This window comes from Elaeis guineensis, chromosome 16 (assembly GCF_000442705.2).
Source record: "Elaeis guineensis isolate ETL-2024a chromosome 16, EG11, whole genome shotgun sequence".
Classification (NCBI taxonomy): domain Eukaryota; kingdom Viridiplantae; phylum Streptophyta; class Magnoliopsida; order Arecales; family Arecaceae; genus Elaeis; species Elaeis guineensis.
Window position 1 is genome coordinate 32381513 of NC_026008.2, and position 18740 is coordinate 32400252.

Below are 18740 nucleotides of genomic sequence, written 5' to 3' on the forward strand. Positions count from 1 at the left end.
TGAGGAGGTCGGTAAGGATCTTCTGGAAGTGGCTCAGATGCTCCTGCATGCTCTGTCCCTCAGTCATCCGTAGTTGGGAGAACTGCCTCCAGAGAAAAAGAGTGTTGGTGAGAGACTTTGCCATCTACAACTCCTCGAGCTTCGACCACAGCACCGTCGGAGAAGTCTCGCTCAGCACATGGATCACCACCTTATCCATCAGGTACATACGGATGGTGCTCACCACCTACATCTCTAGCCATTTTCAATCCTACACCTCCATGGTGGTCGGCTTCTCATCGCACAAGAGAGCATCGATCAATCCCTGTTGGATGAGCACGTCCTTCACCCTTACCTGCCACAAGGAGAAATTGTTCTTACCATCGAATTTGTTGATCTCCATCTTGATTATTCCTGACTTCTTCATCTTTAGTTTTGCTCACCACCGCTGCAATCTGCGTCCTTGTACCGCCTTGCTCTGATACCACTTGTTGGATGGATGTCTGGCCAGGATACCATCTTCCATGACTTTTTCGATACCATGCGATGCAGCAGGAAGAAAGAAGAAATAAAATAAAAAATAATCAAAATACGTAGATCAGCCGCAAAAGGGCTCGCCTCCACGGGGCATGCAAACTTTACTATGAAAAAATAAATTTACAAGAATAGACCTCACCCTCAACCCTTGTACACCCAATTCTCTCTCACTACAAGTTCTCCTCACAAAAACTCTCCCTCTTGGAAAACCCCCTGAACCCCTGAAGTACTTGGCGTCCGCTGTCCAAAAACCTCTCCAGAGCCCTGCTCTTGCTTCTCTTCTCAGCGTCACAACCCTCTCTCTCTTCTTCGAATTACGTATAGCGCATCCACTGGAGAAAACCAAAACCACACCCCTCTGTTTACTGTTCCTAGCTTTTTATAGAGCTTAAACCCAATTAGAAAGGGATTAGGAGTCCTAAACAAAGCCAAATAACCCCCTGGACCGTCGGATCAAGACCGAGAGCCACCCACACCGTCCGATCGTGCTCCGATCCATGAAATAGTATCGTGGACCGCGAGAAAAGCGTGAAAAATGCCCACGCGGTCCACAAGCCCAGCAGTGGACCGGGGTACAGGCCCAGGCAAGGCGCCTGGGCTTGGGTCGGCTCGCACCCGCGCACGGGCCCACGCAGAGGCTGGGCCGTGCGCCCGCCTGGGCCGCCCGCTCGCTTGGGCCGCCCGCCTGGGCTGCATGCCCGGTTGGGCTGCCCGCCCGCTTGGGCCGCGCGCCTGGGTCACGCGTCCCGCACGTTGGCCCCGCCTGCGGCCGTGCCTCCGTCGCTCCGCCGGTCGTCGGAGGTCCTCTGTCACCTCGGATCTCGTGCCGACTTCAAAAATACGTATCTCCTCCATTCGAGCTCCGTTTGGGATGATCTTGGTCTCGTTGGACCTCGTTTTTCGTCGTAAATCTCACTGTGTGCTCAATGTGGACTGAATCTTAAGGCATCAAATTCTAACAGCTATTATCAATAATGTCACATCTTGAAAAGGTACTAATGAATGCCTTATAAAAGTATGGTGGACCTTGGTTCATAAAGTCTTCAACCGTCTTCTCTAATATTTCTTGCATCTCCTTGATGGCATCATTAAAATCTGCTTGATTGGTGGCCCGTACAGCTATCCAAAATTATTTTTTAAGTGCATGGCCAGGATTAGATTTCTTCCAATTAGCATATATATATATCTAGCACAGTTTCTATGCTCTACATATAGAATTAACTTTCTAACTGCATTAAGAAGACTAAGATAAGTACTTTCTGCTGGTCACTAATTATCGTGTAGCCATAGCCATCATGAATTCTAATATCATCAAGCAACAGTTTTAAGAACTAAGTCTAAGTACTTTCACACTCGCCCTCAACAACTGCCCAAGCTATTAAAAATATTTGGTTATTTCTATCTCTTCCTACAGCATAAAGAAGTTGACCTCTTAGAAATGTTTTTAAGAAACAACCATCTAGTCCTATGATTGGCTTGCATCCTACTAACCAACCTCTCCTTAGGATATCAAATCCCATATAAAATCTATGAAAATATGGCTTGCCCCCAATAGTTAGCCTATCAACTTCAATCTTAAAAGTTCCATACTTATTTATCCTTCTTAGCTCTGCAACATAGGACCATAACTTACTGTAATGGTCCTCTAAATAACCTGTAATCATGGTCAATGCCCTCCACTTGGCTCTATAACACTATATCCTTGTTACAGTTAAGGCATATTTTTCTTTCATATCTGCTTCCATATCTTTGACAGTCCAGCTAGGATTAATCCTAAACTTGTTAATATATTTCTTGGCAAGCTACTCAGAATTAACTTATCTATTTCTCAAAGTTCTGCAACATTTGTGTTCATTATGAAGAGTTTTTACAACAAATGTCTTCTCGATCTGCATCCAGCTTGCATATATTTTTCAAAGATACTTGTCCACACATTTGAGCTCCATCTTTTTCTCACCACTTCTTTTTCATCTAATATTGTATCCATTTATCATAGCATATCTCTCAACAGCATCTTTAAATTCTTTAGGACCCTCAAACTTCATTCCTAGTTTAAACTTCACATCCCTACAGTCACACTTTGGATTGTAGCAAGTATGCTTTACCCTCCTCTCATTTTTAGATTCAAACTGACCATCCTCACTACTACATGGAGTTAAGAATTCAGCATTTGAAGCTTCATAGTCACTATGTTAATCATGAATTTATGTAGATAAGAAGCTTTATTACCCTTGGCGATTTCCAAATTTGACTGTAGTGCATCTAGTCCTCGTTCATTTGATATACTTGCATCTGGTCCAATAGCATTTGGTTGAAGTACATCTGCTCCAATAGTACCTGAACCAATATCATTATGAAATCTAGTACTGCCCTTTTGCCTCACATCATTCTTCCTATTCCTAGCTTATATATACTCTTCATCATCTGTCATGAGCTCATTGTCACTCAAAGTCTCATCAGATTCGCTTGGCTCAATTGACATGTACTCAGGATCATCATCTTCATCTGTAGGTTTCTCACTACCTACAAATGCTGTTACTTGACTGCTTCCATCAGCTGCATCTATAATATCAGTAACCATAGCCTTAGGATCAAACTCCATAACTATAATTGTATTTTTATCCTTTAAGTCTTGAGCAACCACAGCTTCAATATACATCATAATGGTCCTATGTTGACATGCAATGGGTATCATTTTCATCACTTCACTATTCTTCTTAATTTCTCTAACATACCCTGATCACTTATATTCATATTTGAAACTTTGTACCAAATTCTTATTACCTTTACATACCCTAACTCTTCGATCATGTCTACCAGCTTGAAGTATGAAATAAAATCTGGATCACAGTTATCCAATGTATTGATCTTTTCTCCTACATGTCACTTCTGGATACCTTTGCAAAGCACCCCCATGATGCATCTGTATTTTAAACCTATCTCTCATTCTATAATATAAAATCACACTATTACCTATTGTTAGTAAATATAATATTATGACATTCAGTAAAATAATATGCCATCCATTAAGGTAATCAAGAATTTCAAATAACATATATGACATATGCTATATAATATATGTAATATTGGGCAACAACTTAATAATTTCAACTTGTTTGTCACCCAAATCTGGTACAAAGCTATAATTAATTAATGAAATGAATATTATCTTTTGTTGCAAAAAGCTTTTCGAGCTGTTCTTCAAACAGCTTGAGTAGGGACCACTAATAGAGGGGTCAGTGAGGCATCACTGAGGGAGAGACTCGATAACAGACCATAAATATAGAGGCTCGATGAAGGATTTATGAGGAAGAAGGAAATCAGCGCCGTATTGCTAAGGTGATTGCCCATGCTATCATATTGAATCTTCTACGCTCTCAAACCTGCATTTTTTAAGGGATCACTAGTCCTTTACCCTAATCTATCACATATGGTTGAGAGATCACTAAGGAAGAAGGAAATCAGTGAAACTCTAACCTCGACCCTCACCCTCTTCAACGCTTCTGCTACAGAACCCATCTCTCCATCTCTGTCGCTCTGTCTCCTCAGAATCCTAATCCATCCTAGACTTAACAATGTGGATGACATATCATACATATAATATGGTGCATCAATTAGCAGATTGACACCTCATTTCTACATCATCATCGTAACGGCAAAATTCGACATCGATTGACGGCAGGCCAATATTGCAATGAAATGAATAGTACGCATATTTGATTGAAAAATTAAAATATTATGATAAAATTAAAAATTTTTAAAAAATATAAAAATTTTTAGATAATTAACTTATTTTCTTTTCACTTTGTTAAAAAGTATGCAGGATTTTTTAATATTTGGAGATCAATGGGGTGTCCAAAAAAAAAAAACCCTTATACTGAAACAAGTCAGTTAACTTCTGGTTTGGGGGCCCAGCTGTCAATTTCCAAGTCCAAATCTCGGGATGGCGATTCACCTCTGCCACCTCGTGTCCCCTTGTCATCCTCACAAACTTCCCCGGAGAGGGGGGGGGGGGGGGGGAGAGAGAGAGAGCAATATTATCGACAGCCAAAAGCTACCAAAGGCAGGGAGCGAAGAAGGCAGGCAGGTAGGCAAGAAAGCTCCATATCCGTAACTAGCCAGACCACACGTGCTGCCACCCAATAGGCCTATAGGCATAGCCTACATCTCTCTCTCAAATAGGTTAAAGGCATGCCCGTCTCCGCCGCAGCCACCCCTCCCTCGTCTCGGTTTGGCCGCCTGCCGCCTCCTCCCGTCTACCGTACTGATGTTTAGGAGCAACAACCTCGCTGCCAGGGTCTTTGAGCGCCAGATCCTCACCCCCCGCCCTGGGACCAGCGTACGCCTCTCTCGCTCTCTGTCTCTCTCTCTCTCCCCATTCCTGTTGCCCTCATCTTCTCTGTAATTAATTGCCCTCTCTCTCTCTCTCTCTCTCTCTCTCTCTCTCTCTTTGTTTTCTTCTTACGAAATTGGTAAAGCATCAAAGAAACATTTTGTCCAAATCGTTTGTTTAACTGCCCCAATTCGATACCAGTCGTTACTGAACAACCATAGAAGTCTATGCATGCCAGTTTCCAGTGTCTGAAAGAAGCAGGAAGCTGTAAGAGTAGAGATGGATGCAGCAAGCTGGGATTTTTGGGTCATGAGTTCTGAATTAAAGCGGAATTTGCAAATTTGTTGTATGCGATCAGTTGATGAGCTGTCTGCTGCTTCAGGGATGGGGGGATCAATGAGAGGAGTAGGGATTTTTTGTGGAGGTTTGATGCATGAGTTTTTACCTTTTTTATTTTTTTACACATGGAAATGGATGTTGTGATCCTTTTGCATGTCATGGTTCTGGCCGAATTTTGTGACCCACTGCCTAATTGGCAGCGACATTCCTCTTTGCTCATGTGGGATTTGGAGCAACATTGGTAATTCGGATGAAGAATGCTGATAAAGTCATGTGTTGACAGGAAAGGGCGACTTATCACTTTTTGAAGCTGATTGTGAAGGTTGTATTGATGGATGATGCAAGCCTTTGTGGAGGCAGATGGTGAAATGAGATTCAAGAAGTCCACTCCCATTAGATTGGTGAAATAGGATTCAAGAAGTCAAGTCCCATTAGATTGGTTGTTGGCCTTCAACCCAACTTCATTAGCTACTTAGTCCCTATTTGATGAAAAGGGGTGATACATTTCCTGAATGTTTTAAAATTTGTGGGTAAGAAGCTAGCAAATTGTCCTGTCAGCCAATTGAACTATAGCCTAGAAACTAAGTTTATTGGTTAAGTACCTCTTACGAATAGTGGTGTTTGGAAGGGGGGGAACCTCATTGGATTGGCATTTATGAACCTTGACAATTTGAATCTGGTTCTGGTGTATATGTCAGTTGGTTATGCAAGTACCTGAGATTGTCAGATTGACCCAGCTTTCCTGAGAAGGTGTTATACGATTGAAATATTAGTTAGGGAATGCATGCCGTTGTGCTAGATAGTTTTATGCATGTTATTTTTCATGAATCTTCTTGATCAACATAAGATCAGATGCTTTCTAATAACTGTTCTGAATTTCTTGTTCATTTCCATACTATTTAATCAGTGAAAATAAAAAAGGAACTTCCACGGTGAGAAATCACAGTGGGGATCTGACAGCTGCATGTTTTGGGTTCCAACTTTATACCACACTGGCTGTCATTGTTGCATTTACAGGGTTGTTAAGTTTGACTAATGTATTCCATATTACTCAGTACTTTCTGATGTCAACGAGACAATCTTTTTCCATATTTATGTTTAGTTCTTGCGAATCTGTAAAAAACTTTAGTTTTTTTAATGTGGACAGGTTAATCTTGTTAGACATTTTTATGAGAATTTGGTTCCAAGCTGTACTATATATGATATCGATTGCCCAGACCATTCCTTTCGCAAGTTTACAGACGACGGCCAATACCTCGTGAGTTTTAGCAGGAATCACCAGGATCTGATCGTTTACAGACCCACATGGTTGTCATTTTCGTGCAAAGGAGAAGATTGTGATGCACATAGTCTGCCCCAGAAAGCAAAGAGGTTTGACAGCTTTTTCACCCAGCTCTACTGTGTGTCTCTTGCATCCAGCAATGAGTTTATTTGCAAGGACCTCTTTCTGTATATGGAGACTCACCAGTTTGGCTTGTTTGCAACCTCAACTGCACAAAGCCATGAGGCACCCACCACAGAGGGTGCAATAGAAGGACTCCCTTCAATAGAAAAGATAACATTTTACCTTGTGAGGTAGATGAAAATGCTAATACTTACCATATGTTCTTTCTATAAGAATTCTCCATTTTTCCTTTTTATAATTATTATATTTATAAGTTTTGTGTCAGACTGGAAGATGGAGTCATATTAGATGAGAAAGCCTTTTGCAATGATTTTGTCAACTTGGCCCAGAGCATGGGTGTTTTCTTGTATGAGGATCTGTTGTGTATCATGTCCCTTCGATATCAAACAATACATATACTACAAATTCGGGATTCTGGAAACCTGGTTTATGTACGAAATATAGGTATATTCTGCCGAGAAGATGATGAGTTATTTATTAACTCCCATGCTCAGGTAAGCAATTTTCTTACTTGGAAAAAAATTTAGTTTCCCAAGCTTGATGAGAGTGTAGTCAACTTAAATAGACACTAGCCATTGCATATAATGCAGATTAAATTATTCTTTTTTTATTTTTTTAATGGTTTTATTGCTAAAGAGGAATATATTGGACTTACCATGTGTATCTCGTATGCTGCTCAAACTATCATATGATTTGATAAGAGTTGCATCTGGTATTATGTTATAAATCTTTCATGGAATAAATTTCTAAAAATTCTATTTAGAAAATTATTAAGATTGCACTACTGTTGTTTTGGACAAAACCATGAAGGCATGGATTACTCTCATCTGATATGTTTTACATGAAAGTGCCCTGAGCGGAACCCTGGATGAACCCGATATGAAGTTGAATTCCTGATGCAAGATATTGTGCACAAAAATAACATGGTATCTTGGAGGATAATAGCACGTAGGATATTAGAAGGTGAACCTGCATTGAGCTGGGTGAAGGTGATCCAATAGAAATTCACAAATGAGAAAGGGTTAAAGAAACCCCTTTATGAAGGGCATACATAACCCAGTCTCCTCCCCTCTCCCCCCACCAACAAAAGCCCTTTCTATTAACTGAAATCAGTGGCTATTATTTTGTTTTGGCTGCTAAGTCCCATGCCAATGTGCTGAACTCTGTGTCTGAAGTGATCTTGTGATCGAATTTGGAAAGAGAGATACCATTCTCTTTCCTACCATTTCATAGTGGTTCTCAAATTTGAGAATCCACAATGGCAGCACATATAAGTGTTACGATATTGATTTTCTGGAAATGAGTTATATCATTTTTGTGTGGTAGTGAATGAGGCTTCTTCATTATGGTTATGGTAATTATCTATTTCTTGCTGCATGCATACCTTGTTTTCTGCCTCTTTGTTCTCTTTTATGTGCAGATTTCATGATCAAGATTTGATTCTTTATGTAGGAGTGGCATAAATAGAAATGCTAGCATGTACTTGAATGTAGGTTCATTTTTGTTATCCAGGGTTCTGGTTGAATTATGGCTTAACATGAAATGCTGGCCTGTAGACAACAACATTGAGGGTGCTGATTGTATTCTCTGTTTCTTCCATTTGCAGATTGAATAACAAATATTGTAAAATTGATGCGATCAATCTAGGTGTCTTTTTGTTTATTAATAACAATGACAGTCGAACATATCCTATCTTTTTGGGGCTAATGATCAGTTTCTCTAATTTCTTTTTATGTAAATTCATGCTCTTTAACATAAAAAGTCTCCTGAAATTCTTCTTGAGAAGTTTTCCAAAAATCTACTTCTTGAGAACTTTCATTTCTTTAGATGTATAGTGGAGCCATCTTTGGCTCTTGTTATGCATAAGAGTGCATCATAAGAATAGTTCCACATTATTTTGATCAATCAGCAGAATGTATTTTCCTTGGTGGATTACTGATTATAGTTTCTGCTTTACCATATCAAGGATTTAGATACCATGTTGTGCTCTTGTTTTAGTCAGGCATCGACACAGGACCCATATCGTGCTATACTGTTTCAGTACTTGGCACAAACTGACACAGAAAGAGACACTATCATCAAATAGATATGCAACTGGTTTGCTTAGACATGCTACTTAATTTTGCAAAAGCATAGCACAAATTTAATTGCTTTATGGTTGGTGTACGTGCATATTTGAAGCAAATAATCTTAGTATTTAACTTGATGATAGAATATTACGTCATAAGTCATGATTGGTATCTGTGAAATAGTTAGAGGCAATCTATTACACAGCTCTAACATTGTATAACCATGTTGAGGCATTAACACTGCAAATAATCTAAAAAGTTATGTAAGATTGTAGAGGGGCAAACAACCGTACTTGCATATTCAGCAACACATTATACATGCTGCACATATATGCCCGCATGTCTATTGCTAATATTAATATTTTACATTACTGAATTAGCCAAAATAAAAAATAGTCAAATATGATCTGATAGCCAATAAGGAAGTTATGCACTTTTTTCCAGTGATGACTTGCCTTAATGGCTTCCTTTTTGATAGTTCTAGAAACAAAGATGGAAAGAAGGAAGAGAAGCAAGCATGTATATTGCATAAGCAGTACAGTCAACAAGGGGTTGGAGCTCTGGTCAAAATCTATTTCAGTTGAAAAGGCTTGGTTTTTGCTTAGATAATTTGAAATCAACTGAGATTTTCAGTTTAGCCAATTTTCTCTGCTTTTGGTCACTTGGGTGGTTCTGGCCAGTTTTAGCTGAAACTGATTGTACATATATATATTTTTTAATTCATAATATCGATAATTCATATCCTTTTCAGTCTATTTTTACATGTTTTTATAAATTTAGTATCACTCTGAAGTCATTTCCCCAACTCCTTAAGTAAATTTTACTAGAAGTTTCAATTTTTGGGCCACCTTTTCATTTTTGAGTTAAAAATAAATATGCTTATGGATGATAAATCTAAGTATCTAATCTATGAGAAACAAAAAGTACTTTCTTAATATTAATCATATATTCTTGGAAGTCTTTTAAAAAATTCAAAGCATTTGGATGATTGAATCTAAGGACTTCAGTTAAGATCTGGCAAATCCAAGCTTAAATCTGGCAGATAGACCCTTTTCTCTTGTATCTCTTTGAAAATTATCTTAAGGAACAAATAAATTATCTTAATAAAAAGGTAAATCTTTGTACATATAAGATAATGTTTTCAGTCTTTAAGATCATTATTAAAGAGAAACAGGATAAAAAGGGGTCTATGCCTAGGCTTGGATTTGCTAGATCTTAACCAAATCCCTAGGAGATTTAGAAGAGACTAGTATATGGGCATGTGCATTGCATGTATAAGTAAAAACAAATTTATATAAATATTTTATTTTAAGGGATGCAATTAAGGTCTGTTGTTAGCTGGGCTTCCTTTCCTGTATCCAGGATATCTATTTTTGCTCTGTGTTTTCAGTTTATATCATTGCTCTGTGTATCATTTCATAACCCAGATCTTGGAGATTCTTTCTGCTTTTAATATACTTGGTTATTCTAACTATCCAGAAATCTTTGTTCAAGCCCTTCATCACTAGATACAAGATATCTTCCTAAATAATTTATGATAGTTCTATCCCTGTGAGTTTCATAATTGTTGGAATAGTCTCATTACTTCAAATCAAAGAAAGACATTTTAGAGCTTTTTTCTCTTTAAGCAGTTGATTACCATTTTTCTTTCAATAGTTGTTATGTATGAGAATCAAATTTGTCCTCTACTATCAACATCTTTGGACACCTCAAGGACATTTCCATAGAAAATGGAATATATATCAAGCTATGCGAGGGTGAGCCTTGTCACAGTGGTAAGGTTGATTGTGACTCGGATGTCATGGGTTTGAAACATAGAACTGATCTCTCCACATACATCTAACCAAGGTTCGCTGTATCGGTACCGGTCAGCGTGCCGGTGCCGGACCGGTACGGTACCGGTACCGTACCGTACCGACATACGGTACGCTCCGGCATATCGGTCCGGTACCGGTACACAATTTTTTTCGATTTTTAATTTTTTTTTGATTTTTAAAGTTAATAATTGATAAATACAACCTCAATTTGGCATTATATTGCATATTATTGACATATTTGGGTTCAATTTGGAGTTAGGTTGCGGTATAAAGATTCTTGATCCAAAATTTGAAACATATATTTATTTATATTATATTTCAACTATGTCATCTTAAAACTAAAGAAAAAATATATAAAATACGCATTAAAATGTATCTAAATATTTAAGTACAAAGCCAAATAACTGATATACGAACCTTAAGATGTACTTTGCATTTAATTTCTTGTCGAGTGTCTGTAACGCTTGTAGATATCTGGATCATCAACATAATCTGAAGGGACATCAGTCCAACCCTCTAGCCAAGCTGCACCGTACTCTCGAATATTCATCATTCCATAAGGCATTCTCTCTGGATTGTAAGACATCTCAGACCTCTCGTTAAAATTTTGACTCTGAGAAGTATTCTCGAGATGATGGTACGGTTGTGGAGGAGCCCATCCAAATATGCCAGTAGCAAAATCTGATTCTGGAGCTGCTCCAAGCTGCATAGGGTAGTAACCACTAGAAGATGATGCCTGGGATACACCATATGCATATGGATCATAAGGTGGCTGTGGATAATAGGATCCATAATGTGAGGATGATCTAGATACATCCATGGACCCTACTCCACGTGCAAGATCGTCCGCAGCTGCACCATGTGCTGGACGACCTCTAGGAGTCCGTCGTCTATATGAAATCGGCTCCCCACGATCTTTACCGACTCATCCACCATGATCCCTATCCTGTGTGACATGCGTAAACTGAGACTCACCGGTGAATCGAATATCACCTTGTGGCTGTGTCTCATAAACGGTGGTCTCCTATCCTCCAGTTCCTCCCTGATCATCAGATCCATGGCTACTACTACCAGTATCATCATCACTCTCCTTAGTGTCCGTATCTGAACCAGATCGCTCCTGTACTCTCGAGAGTGGTGCACGTGCAACTGTCTTTTCCTTTCCCCTTTTGTGCCCCTCTGTGACTGAGTTTCCTGTGATTGGGAGGATGGATGCCTTCTTGCTGGCTGCTGGGAGGAACGTCTATACATCTCTCGCTCGAATCTCTGGGAAGATGTATCAGATAGCGAGTCATGTGATGAGTGAGTCTCTTGTGTCCCCTCAGACTGTGGCTGATCAGTTGGAACCCTATGTGGACTATTTTTTTCTGCCCATTGCCCTGGATCCACCCTGATCTCCCTTGCCACCACACTGGCTGGTCGTGGAGGAGATCCTGGCTCATCAAGCTCTGGCTCCTGTTGCTGACCTGCAAGCCATCCGATGATCGGATCGTCATCCTCGTCGGCATAATCATCCAGCGTCGGATCAGTGTACTTCAACTGAACTTTCTCCTGAATATATTTTAACCTCAACTTCAGATTGTAGTGAACATATACAAGATCGTCGAGGCATTTTTGTGTCAGACGATTTCTCTGTTTGCTGTGGATAAGGGCGAAAGTGGATCAATTACGCTCACAGCCACTAGCAGAGACTGTCTGAGAAAGAATACGGACAGCCATATGTCTCAAATTTTCTACTGACGTTCCAAAATGAATCTACCATTCAGCTACAAAAGTAAAATTATATATCAAATTTGATGATATTATTAAGCAAAATTACATATCAATCTACATTGCTCATTATTGATATGTAATTTACCTGGATTCATCTGCTTTTTGCTTACGACAGCTGATGGAACTCCAAAACTGTCTGATCCTTCTCTAAACTGTTTCGTCTGAAATAAAATATATTTATTATTTATAAATATATCAGATTGAATTCAGTTGAATAATTACATCTGTTTTAAACTAGCATACCTCTTGCAGACACAACGACGCGATTTCTGAATCGGGCACCATCTTATATATGACATTGCGAAGAGCAGCAAGAAACTCGCTATCCATATCTATCCCCGGAATAGTATACTGAAATCTCGGATTCAAGTAATAAGCTGCAGATAAATTTCAAGACTGATTAAGCACAATTTTATCTTCATGCTTCGAAAAAGTATTTTAAAACATTCTTGAATCCAAACTTACCAGCTAGATGCAAATCTCTGCCCATCTGATAGTCCCAACGGTGCTCAATAATATTAATGAATTCTTGAGCATGCTTGGGATCATTCTCACTGATCTGTTTCTTTGTCCTCTCTATCATGTAATATAGGAAGCCTATCTGGGGGTATCTCTCGCTGTCCACGGCGCGAAGCACCTCATATAAAGGCTTGATAGCCTTCACTATCTTCTCAACCCACTGCCAAAATGACTGACTCGTCACCAAGTTCTCCACATGACTTCCATCAGTGCCGGCCCTCGCATATCTGCTCTCCTGCCACTCGGCATTGACAAACATCTGACGTAGGGCTGTTTTCTTCTGAAGAAGACTATCAAGTGCTATGTAGTTGGTAGCAAACCGTGTGATACTCGGTCGTAAGATCTCCCCTCAGTATACGTCCGCATCAATGAAAGAACCCATGTGTGGTTGTAGATGAATCTAGTAATGGTCTGGGCAATCTCCACTACCTGCTGCACCCTGCGAATCTTTCCGATATCCATCAATATAAGATCAATGCAATGTGCAACACATGGGGTTCAGTATATCTGCGGTCGCTGCTCCATCAACAACTCTCTGGCAGCCTTATATTGTGGTCCGTTATCTGTGATGACCTGCACGACATGCTGCTTACCCACTGAATCAATCACCTTCTCCATCAGACAAAGGATATATGGGGCATCATGCATCTTATCTGAAGCATCGATTGATTTGTAAAAAAATATTTTTCCATCACAGTATGTCAAAAAATTAATGATGCTCCGCCTAGTAGGATCTGTCCAACCATCACACATCACTGTCAAACCGTATGTAGGCCATTTATTTTTGTAAGAAGCAATCCATCTCTGCAGATCCTTCTTATTGCTGTCAAGAAGCTGACCATAGATGTCTTTAGGTCCTGGAGGATCTACACCCTGGTCGGCAGCCTCTATGGCTGAAATAGCAGATCGATAGTAAGGATTGGCTGCTGCATTTGCTGGAATATGGCTGAAATGAAATCATGATCCAATAGCTCGCCACATATCCTTCTTCTTATCTTTTTTCAGCATACTGTCAATTCTCTGCTGCTTTGAATCCTTGCTGGACAAAGCATGTGGATCCAAATCCTGAATGCTGGCTCCTGCTGGAATATCTCTGGAGGACCTCCTCCTACTGTCAAAAGCTCCCAACAAAGAAGACATGCTGCGTCTGCTCCCTCTACCACCAGGCTCTCTGACTGAGGTAGTCCTTTTGAACTCGAATTCTCCCCTACCAGTCGTTGATCCAGATTCTGATTCGTAGCATGATGGTCCGAATCGGTCTCTGTACCGGGCCATCTCCTCTTGCTGGTACTGATCCGCCAAGCTCGTATGAATGGCATCCTCAATCTGTGCCTCCTCATCATCTGGAGCAGAAACCTCCTTTGACTCTCTAGAGTGATAAGAAGGTGGCTCTGCAGCTCGACGGTCTACTTCGATCTTTTTCTGCTTTGCCCCTTCACTGTTTTCGAATCAGCAAAGTGCCTTTTCATCAATTGTCAGACTTCTTGCGGACATTTCCGACACATCGACACATCAGGATAACCACCAGCTAGATGCTGCTTCAACCTAGTCACTCCTCCTCCCTTGAACTCTGTGTTGCACCATTTGCATCTCCAATGATGCCGAGCCGAGAGCATCTCGCCATGATCCCAACCGATGTCACGCTCTTGATCTTTCTTCTTACTCATTTCTGCAGATATAACAAAATACTAATTATTTCGAATTACCTGTAATATAACACTAATTACATATATTTTTTATTTGATAATATTTTTTACTATTTAAATATTTACAAAAAAAATTTCAAAAAAATCTCAAGTTAGATTCAAATATTTCAATTGTTTTGAATCATTCTAAACATTATTCTCAATTTCAAAACTAAAACTGATTTTTTATTTTTTTATTTTTTAATAATTTTTATATAAATAAATATATACTATAAAATAGTTGATTAATTAAAGTGAACGAATGTCATGCTCTAAATTTTTTTCTTATAAATATATGTAAGTATAACAAACAACGATAGTTTAACGATAATTAAAATAATTATATATAATTTTAAAATAATTTTAATAATTATTTTAAAACTTATAAATTCAAAATAAATATGTTATATGCTTTAAATAATATTTTTAAATTAACTAAAATATAACATTATTTTTATATATTTTTTATTTTATAATTAAATTTTTAAATTTAAATAATTAAAAAAATATTTTTTTAATTTCAAATATTTGAAAAAAAATAGAAATTAGATTTAAGTAGTTTGAATCATTCTAAACATGATTCCCAAACTCTGATTTTTTTCGTAAAATTTAATTTTTTTTTATTTTTAAATAAATAAATATTTAAAAATATTTAAAAAATATATAATTAACAAAAATTAACAATTTTAGTGTCATCATGTAGATCTTCCAAAGATCTATCACATATAATTAAATCATCCCAAAATCACAAGATTTTGGCATGATTTTCTCTTATTTTCATTCTTTCTCATTCTTATCCTATTTTTAACAATAAAAATTAAAAAAAAATATTTACTAAGAAAATAACACATTATTTTACCTCCGGCCAAAGATCAGCCTCTCCTCGAACCACTCCTGCAATTTGACGGAATTTTTTTCTTTTTTTCTAATTTTTCGGAGGTCTCAATGGTTTCGTTGAGACCTTCGGACCCTCGGGAGTTCTCTGAGACATCTCAGAGAACTCCAAAGCAGGTAAGGCTTTTTATGCCTCCCCCCCTCCCCCCTCATCACTTTTGGCACATGGGGTGTCGGTACGGTTCGGTTCACACCGAACCGGACCGAACCGGACCATACCGTCCGGTTTTGGACGGTATGGAAGCGAACTGGATCGAACCGCTCGGTTCGGTATCAGTTCGGGCTGTTTCTTGAAAAAAAGGTCCGAACCGGACCGTTTGAGCGCCGGTCCGGCTCGGTACGCCCCGTACCGGGCGGTTCGGCCCGGTACGGCGAACACTACATCTAACCCTCCCTAGACCTTGCAAAGTGGGAGCCTTGTGTGCTAGGCCACCTTTTTCCTTTTGCCAATGGGATGATTTCAAAGAAGGACCTATCTTTAAAGATGCCCTTTCTACCTTTGCATTCTATCAGACATATAAAGTAAAATTGATTTTTGACAAATGGGACTCATTGACTAACAAAACAAAGGAAATAGAGCACCTTGCCAATAGATATCTGTTGGACGTGCAGGATGCCCCATTTTTTTTTTTTTGCATGTATGGTCTTAGCCATACAGAATTCTTCTCTTCTTATATGTCTCTACTCCAGAGGGAACATTCTTTAAATCTTATACCTATCCTCTGCTTAAATCTTGATAAGGATTTGCTTTAATTGTTCATGTAAATTTACAGAACAAAGAATGTAATCCAAAAAAAATAAATAGCAAAATATTGACATAAAGATGGTTGTGGCAGGAAAAAAGATGGAAGGATAAGATTGAAACGAGGGACAAAGGGATGAGGTTGTTAGAGAGAGATATACAGAATGAGGGGGGATAATCTTGTTAGGTTAAAAGATTGGGGGCAGAGGAAGATAATGATAAGGGCATTCTTCCTTCCAAAACTACACATGCTTATAAATATTACATAATAACATTTTTCATGTGCTATAATTGAATTTTTACCTAGGAAAATCTGACAAACCCAAGGAATCCCAGCACTTCTTAATAATATACAGGTATATCTAATTGTTGTCTTTTCATACTTATTAGATCATAAGTAATTTGTCAATACTTGCTATGTATTGTGATGGTAATTATTATTCCATATTTCACATTCATATGCAGTTTTATGTTAGTATATCTTACTCTTGTTGTTACTATATTAGCTGTTTAGGAATTAGGTTATTGTCATATATTAGTTCTTTAGCATTTCATTCGTTTTAAAAGATTTTTGTAATTCTTCATACTATTAAGCTTCACCTGAAAAATAGAATCCATAAAATTGGTGTTTATAAACAATACAATATGCTTCAAAACTATGTTTATATATGTTTTCCTTGGTTTATTTTATTTTTCCTCAATTTTTTCATTTTCTTTTTTTCCCCCTAAAATGCAAAACTTAAGCTGAAATCGGAACTTGGCAAGCTTAACCTAACCAAAATTGAGTTCGAGTTTAAACCTTCATGTAGTTCAAGTAAAATGCAACAAACAATAACTTTTAAGAGGAATTGAAGAAATCAAGAACATAATTGCCATGATGAATATGCAAATCAAAATAAGTACAGTAAAGGAATTATCCTATATTAGAAAAACTTAGATCACTAAATCTAGCAAACCGTAGGGTGTCACCATTAAAAGAAATAACCAAGCTGATGGTGGTAGTCTTGCAGTGATATATGAGTCTTTGCAATATAGGCATCAAAGACATAAAGGAGGGAAGTGCAGGGGAGGACCTCCCCCTCCCCAACCATTCCCTCAGCAAAAAAAAAGTGAAAAAGGAAAAAATGGAGAGGGAGAGGGGGGGGGGGGGGGAGAGAAAGAAATACTGTTGAAGGCAGTTCATTGGAACATCTTATTTGCTGATGGTGATGCAATTTAACCCCTCATCCCTCTTCTTTATTCCTTCTCTCTTATCTCTCTTCTTTTTCTCTTGCATTGTTTCGTCCCTTCAACAAGGCAAAATTAAAGCAGACCAATTAGTCCTGACAGTCCAACCACAGACCAAACTGAACCTATATATAAAACTTGGTCCAAGTTAACTCCCTTATAATTGGCTAGCTACTTATGGGGGCTTGAGGCACACTACAACTGAGCTACATAGTGGGTGCCATATGACGTTTTAGCTTGCCAAAGCACTTGCTTAGACTGTAGAGGCCATCACAGGGTGCTTCATGGTGTTAGCAATATTGTCAAATTGTCCAGGTGGTCTTAGGCTTTGACCTCTTTAGAGGCTTGATGGAATATGTAAGTGGCCAAGCAAGTGCCCAAGTGAAAAAACCTAATAATCAATAAAATGTATGTTTCATATGTACTCATATATAGCAAAAAGTAAAATACAAAAAAAACATTAAAGAACATCATATTTATAAACAATAAGGTTGTCAACTATTTAAGTTATGCAATAATGAAATCTTTGAATTAATTATCTAGGTCCTGTTTAGATGCCAAATAGCTCACTATGGGGAGATACCTTATAACTTTAGGTAACTATCCCTTATTCAATTATCTATGGGTTAATAATATCCCTTGTTTGGTTGACATTCGAAGTTAGTGGAATGAGTCAAATATATTTTACCTCCCCCCATGAACTATAGTTAACTGGGTTAAGTGACTTTTTGGGGCATTGACCAGACAAATTAACATGTGACTTTTTGCTTGTGTTTGGCTGGTTAAGTGAATAACCACTGCTTAACCACCTCCTAACGAGCATCCAAACAAGGCCTCTGTTTTAATTAATATTTCAAGCTTCTTAGAAACATAATATGAGCATCAATTAATATTTATTTAACATGTACTAAATGGAATTAACTTCTTCTGTCTTGAAATAAATATCTCTGTACCTAAAAAAGAGGACTATTAGAAAAATTTAATGTGTTGACTAAATCAATGAACAAGGCTGTTTGGGCATTTGCCTTGCTTTAAGAATTGGAAATTGCTTGGTTGTCCAAGCACCTAGGTGATCATGCCTAGGCACCTCAATAGTTGCTTGTGACAACATTGGGTGTTCGTGCTTTAAAGGTGCCATGCCTACCATCAATGCATTGTCATGACTTTTTTTTAAACCAATGCTTGCAACAATTATAATTGCAATGATGCAAAAGAGGTGTTCTTTATTTCTCTAAAGGAAATAAATAATGTTTTTGGGTTATTTTAGGATGGTAACTGGTGTAAATGGGTTGTTTTGGACCGAGTATTGCTTGAGCTAGAGCAAACCTAGAATGGATATAGATCTACCTTTTAAGCCATGAGCTGGGCGGGTTGCTTGGTAGTCTAACAATGTTGCAATTCTTACTAGATCAGGTTCAGGC

General features: G+C 38.3%; 1 protein-coding gene and 1 pseudogene across 6 annotated transcripts in view; one reads left to right on the top strand and one right to left on the bottom strand.

Moving 5' to 3' along the window:
• The first annotated feature begins 4512 nt into the window (after nucleotides 1-4512).
• The window catches only part of LOC105059434 (light-mediated development protein DET1), a 28959-nt gene continuing 14731 nt past the window's right edge, over nucleotides 4513-18740 (top strand). For 3 of the 6 annotated variants that reach the window (XR_012137555.1, XM_073250201.1, XM_073250199.1), the window contains exons 1-3: nucleotides 4513-4855; nucleotides 6336-6763; nucleotides 6859-7087. Coding sequence is in view for 4 of the 6 variants with exons in the window: in XM_073250201.1 (XP_073106302.1) it covers nucleotides 4784-4855; nucleotides 6336-6763; nucleotides 6859-7087 (729 nt within the window). In the remaining 2 variants the exon portion in view is untranslated. The remainder of the gene's footprint in view (nucleotides 4856-6335; nucleotides 6764-6858; nucleotides 7088-18740) is intronic. The other 3 variants (XR_012137556.1, XM_073250197.1, XM_073250200.1) reach the window with 1 other exon arrangement.
• Nucleotides 12900-14217, bottom strand: LOC140854361 (uncharacterized; annotated as a pseudogene).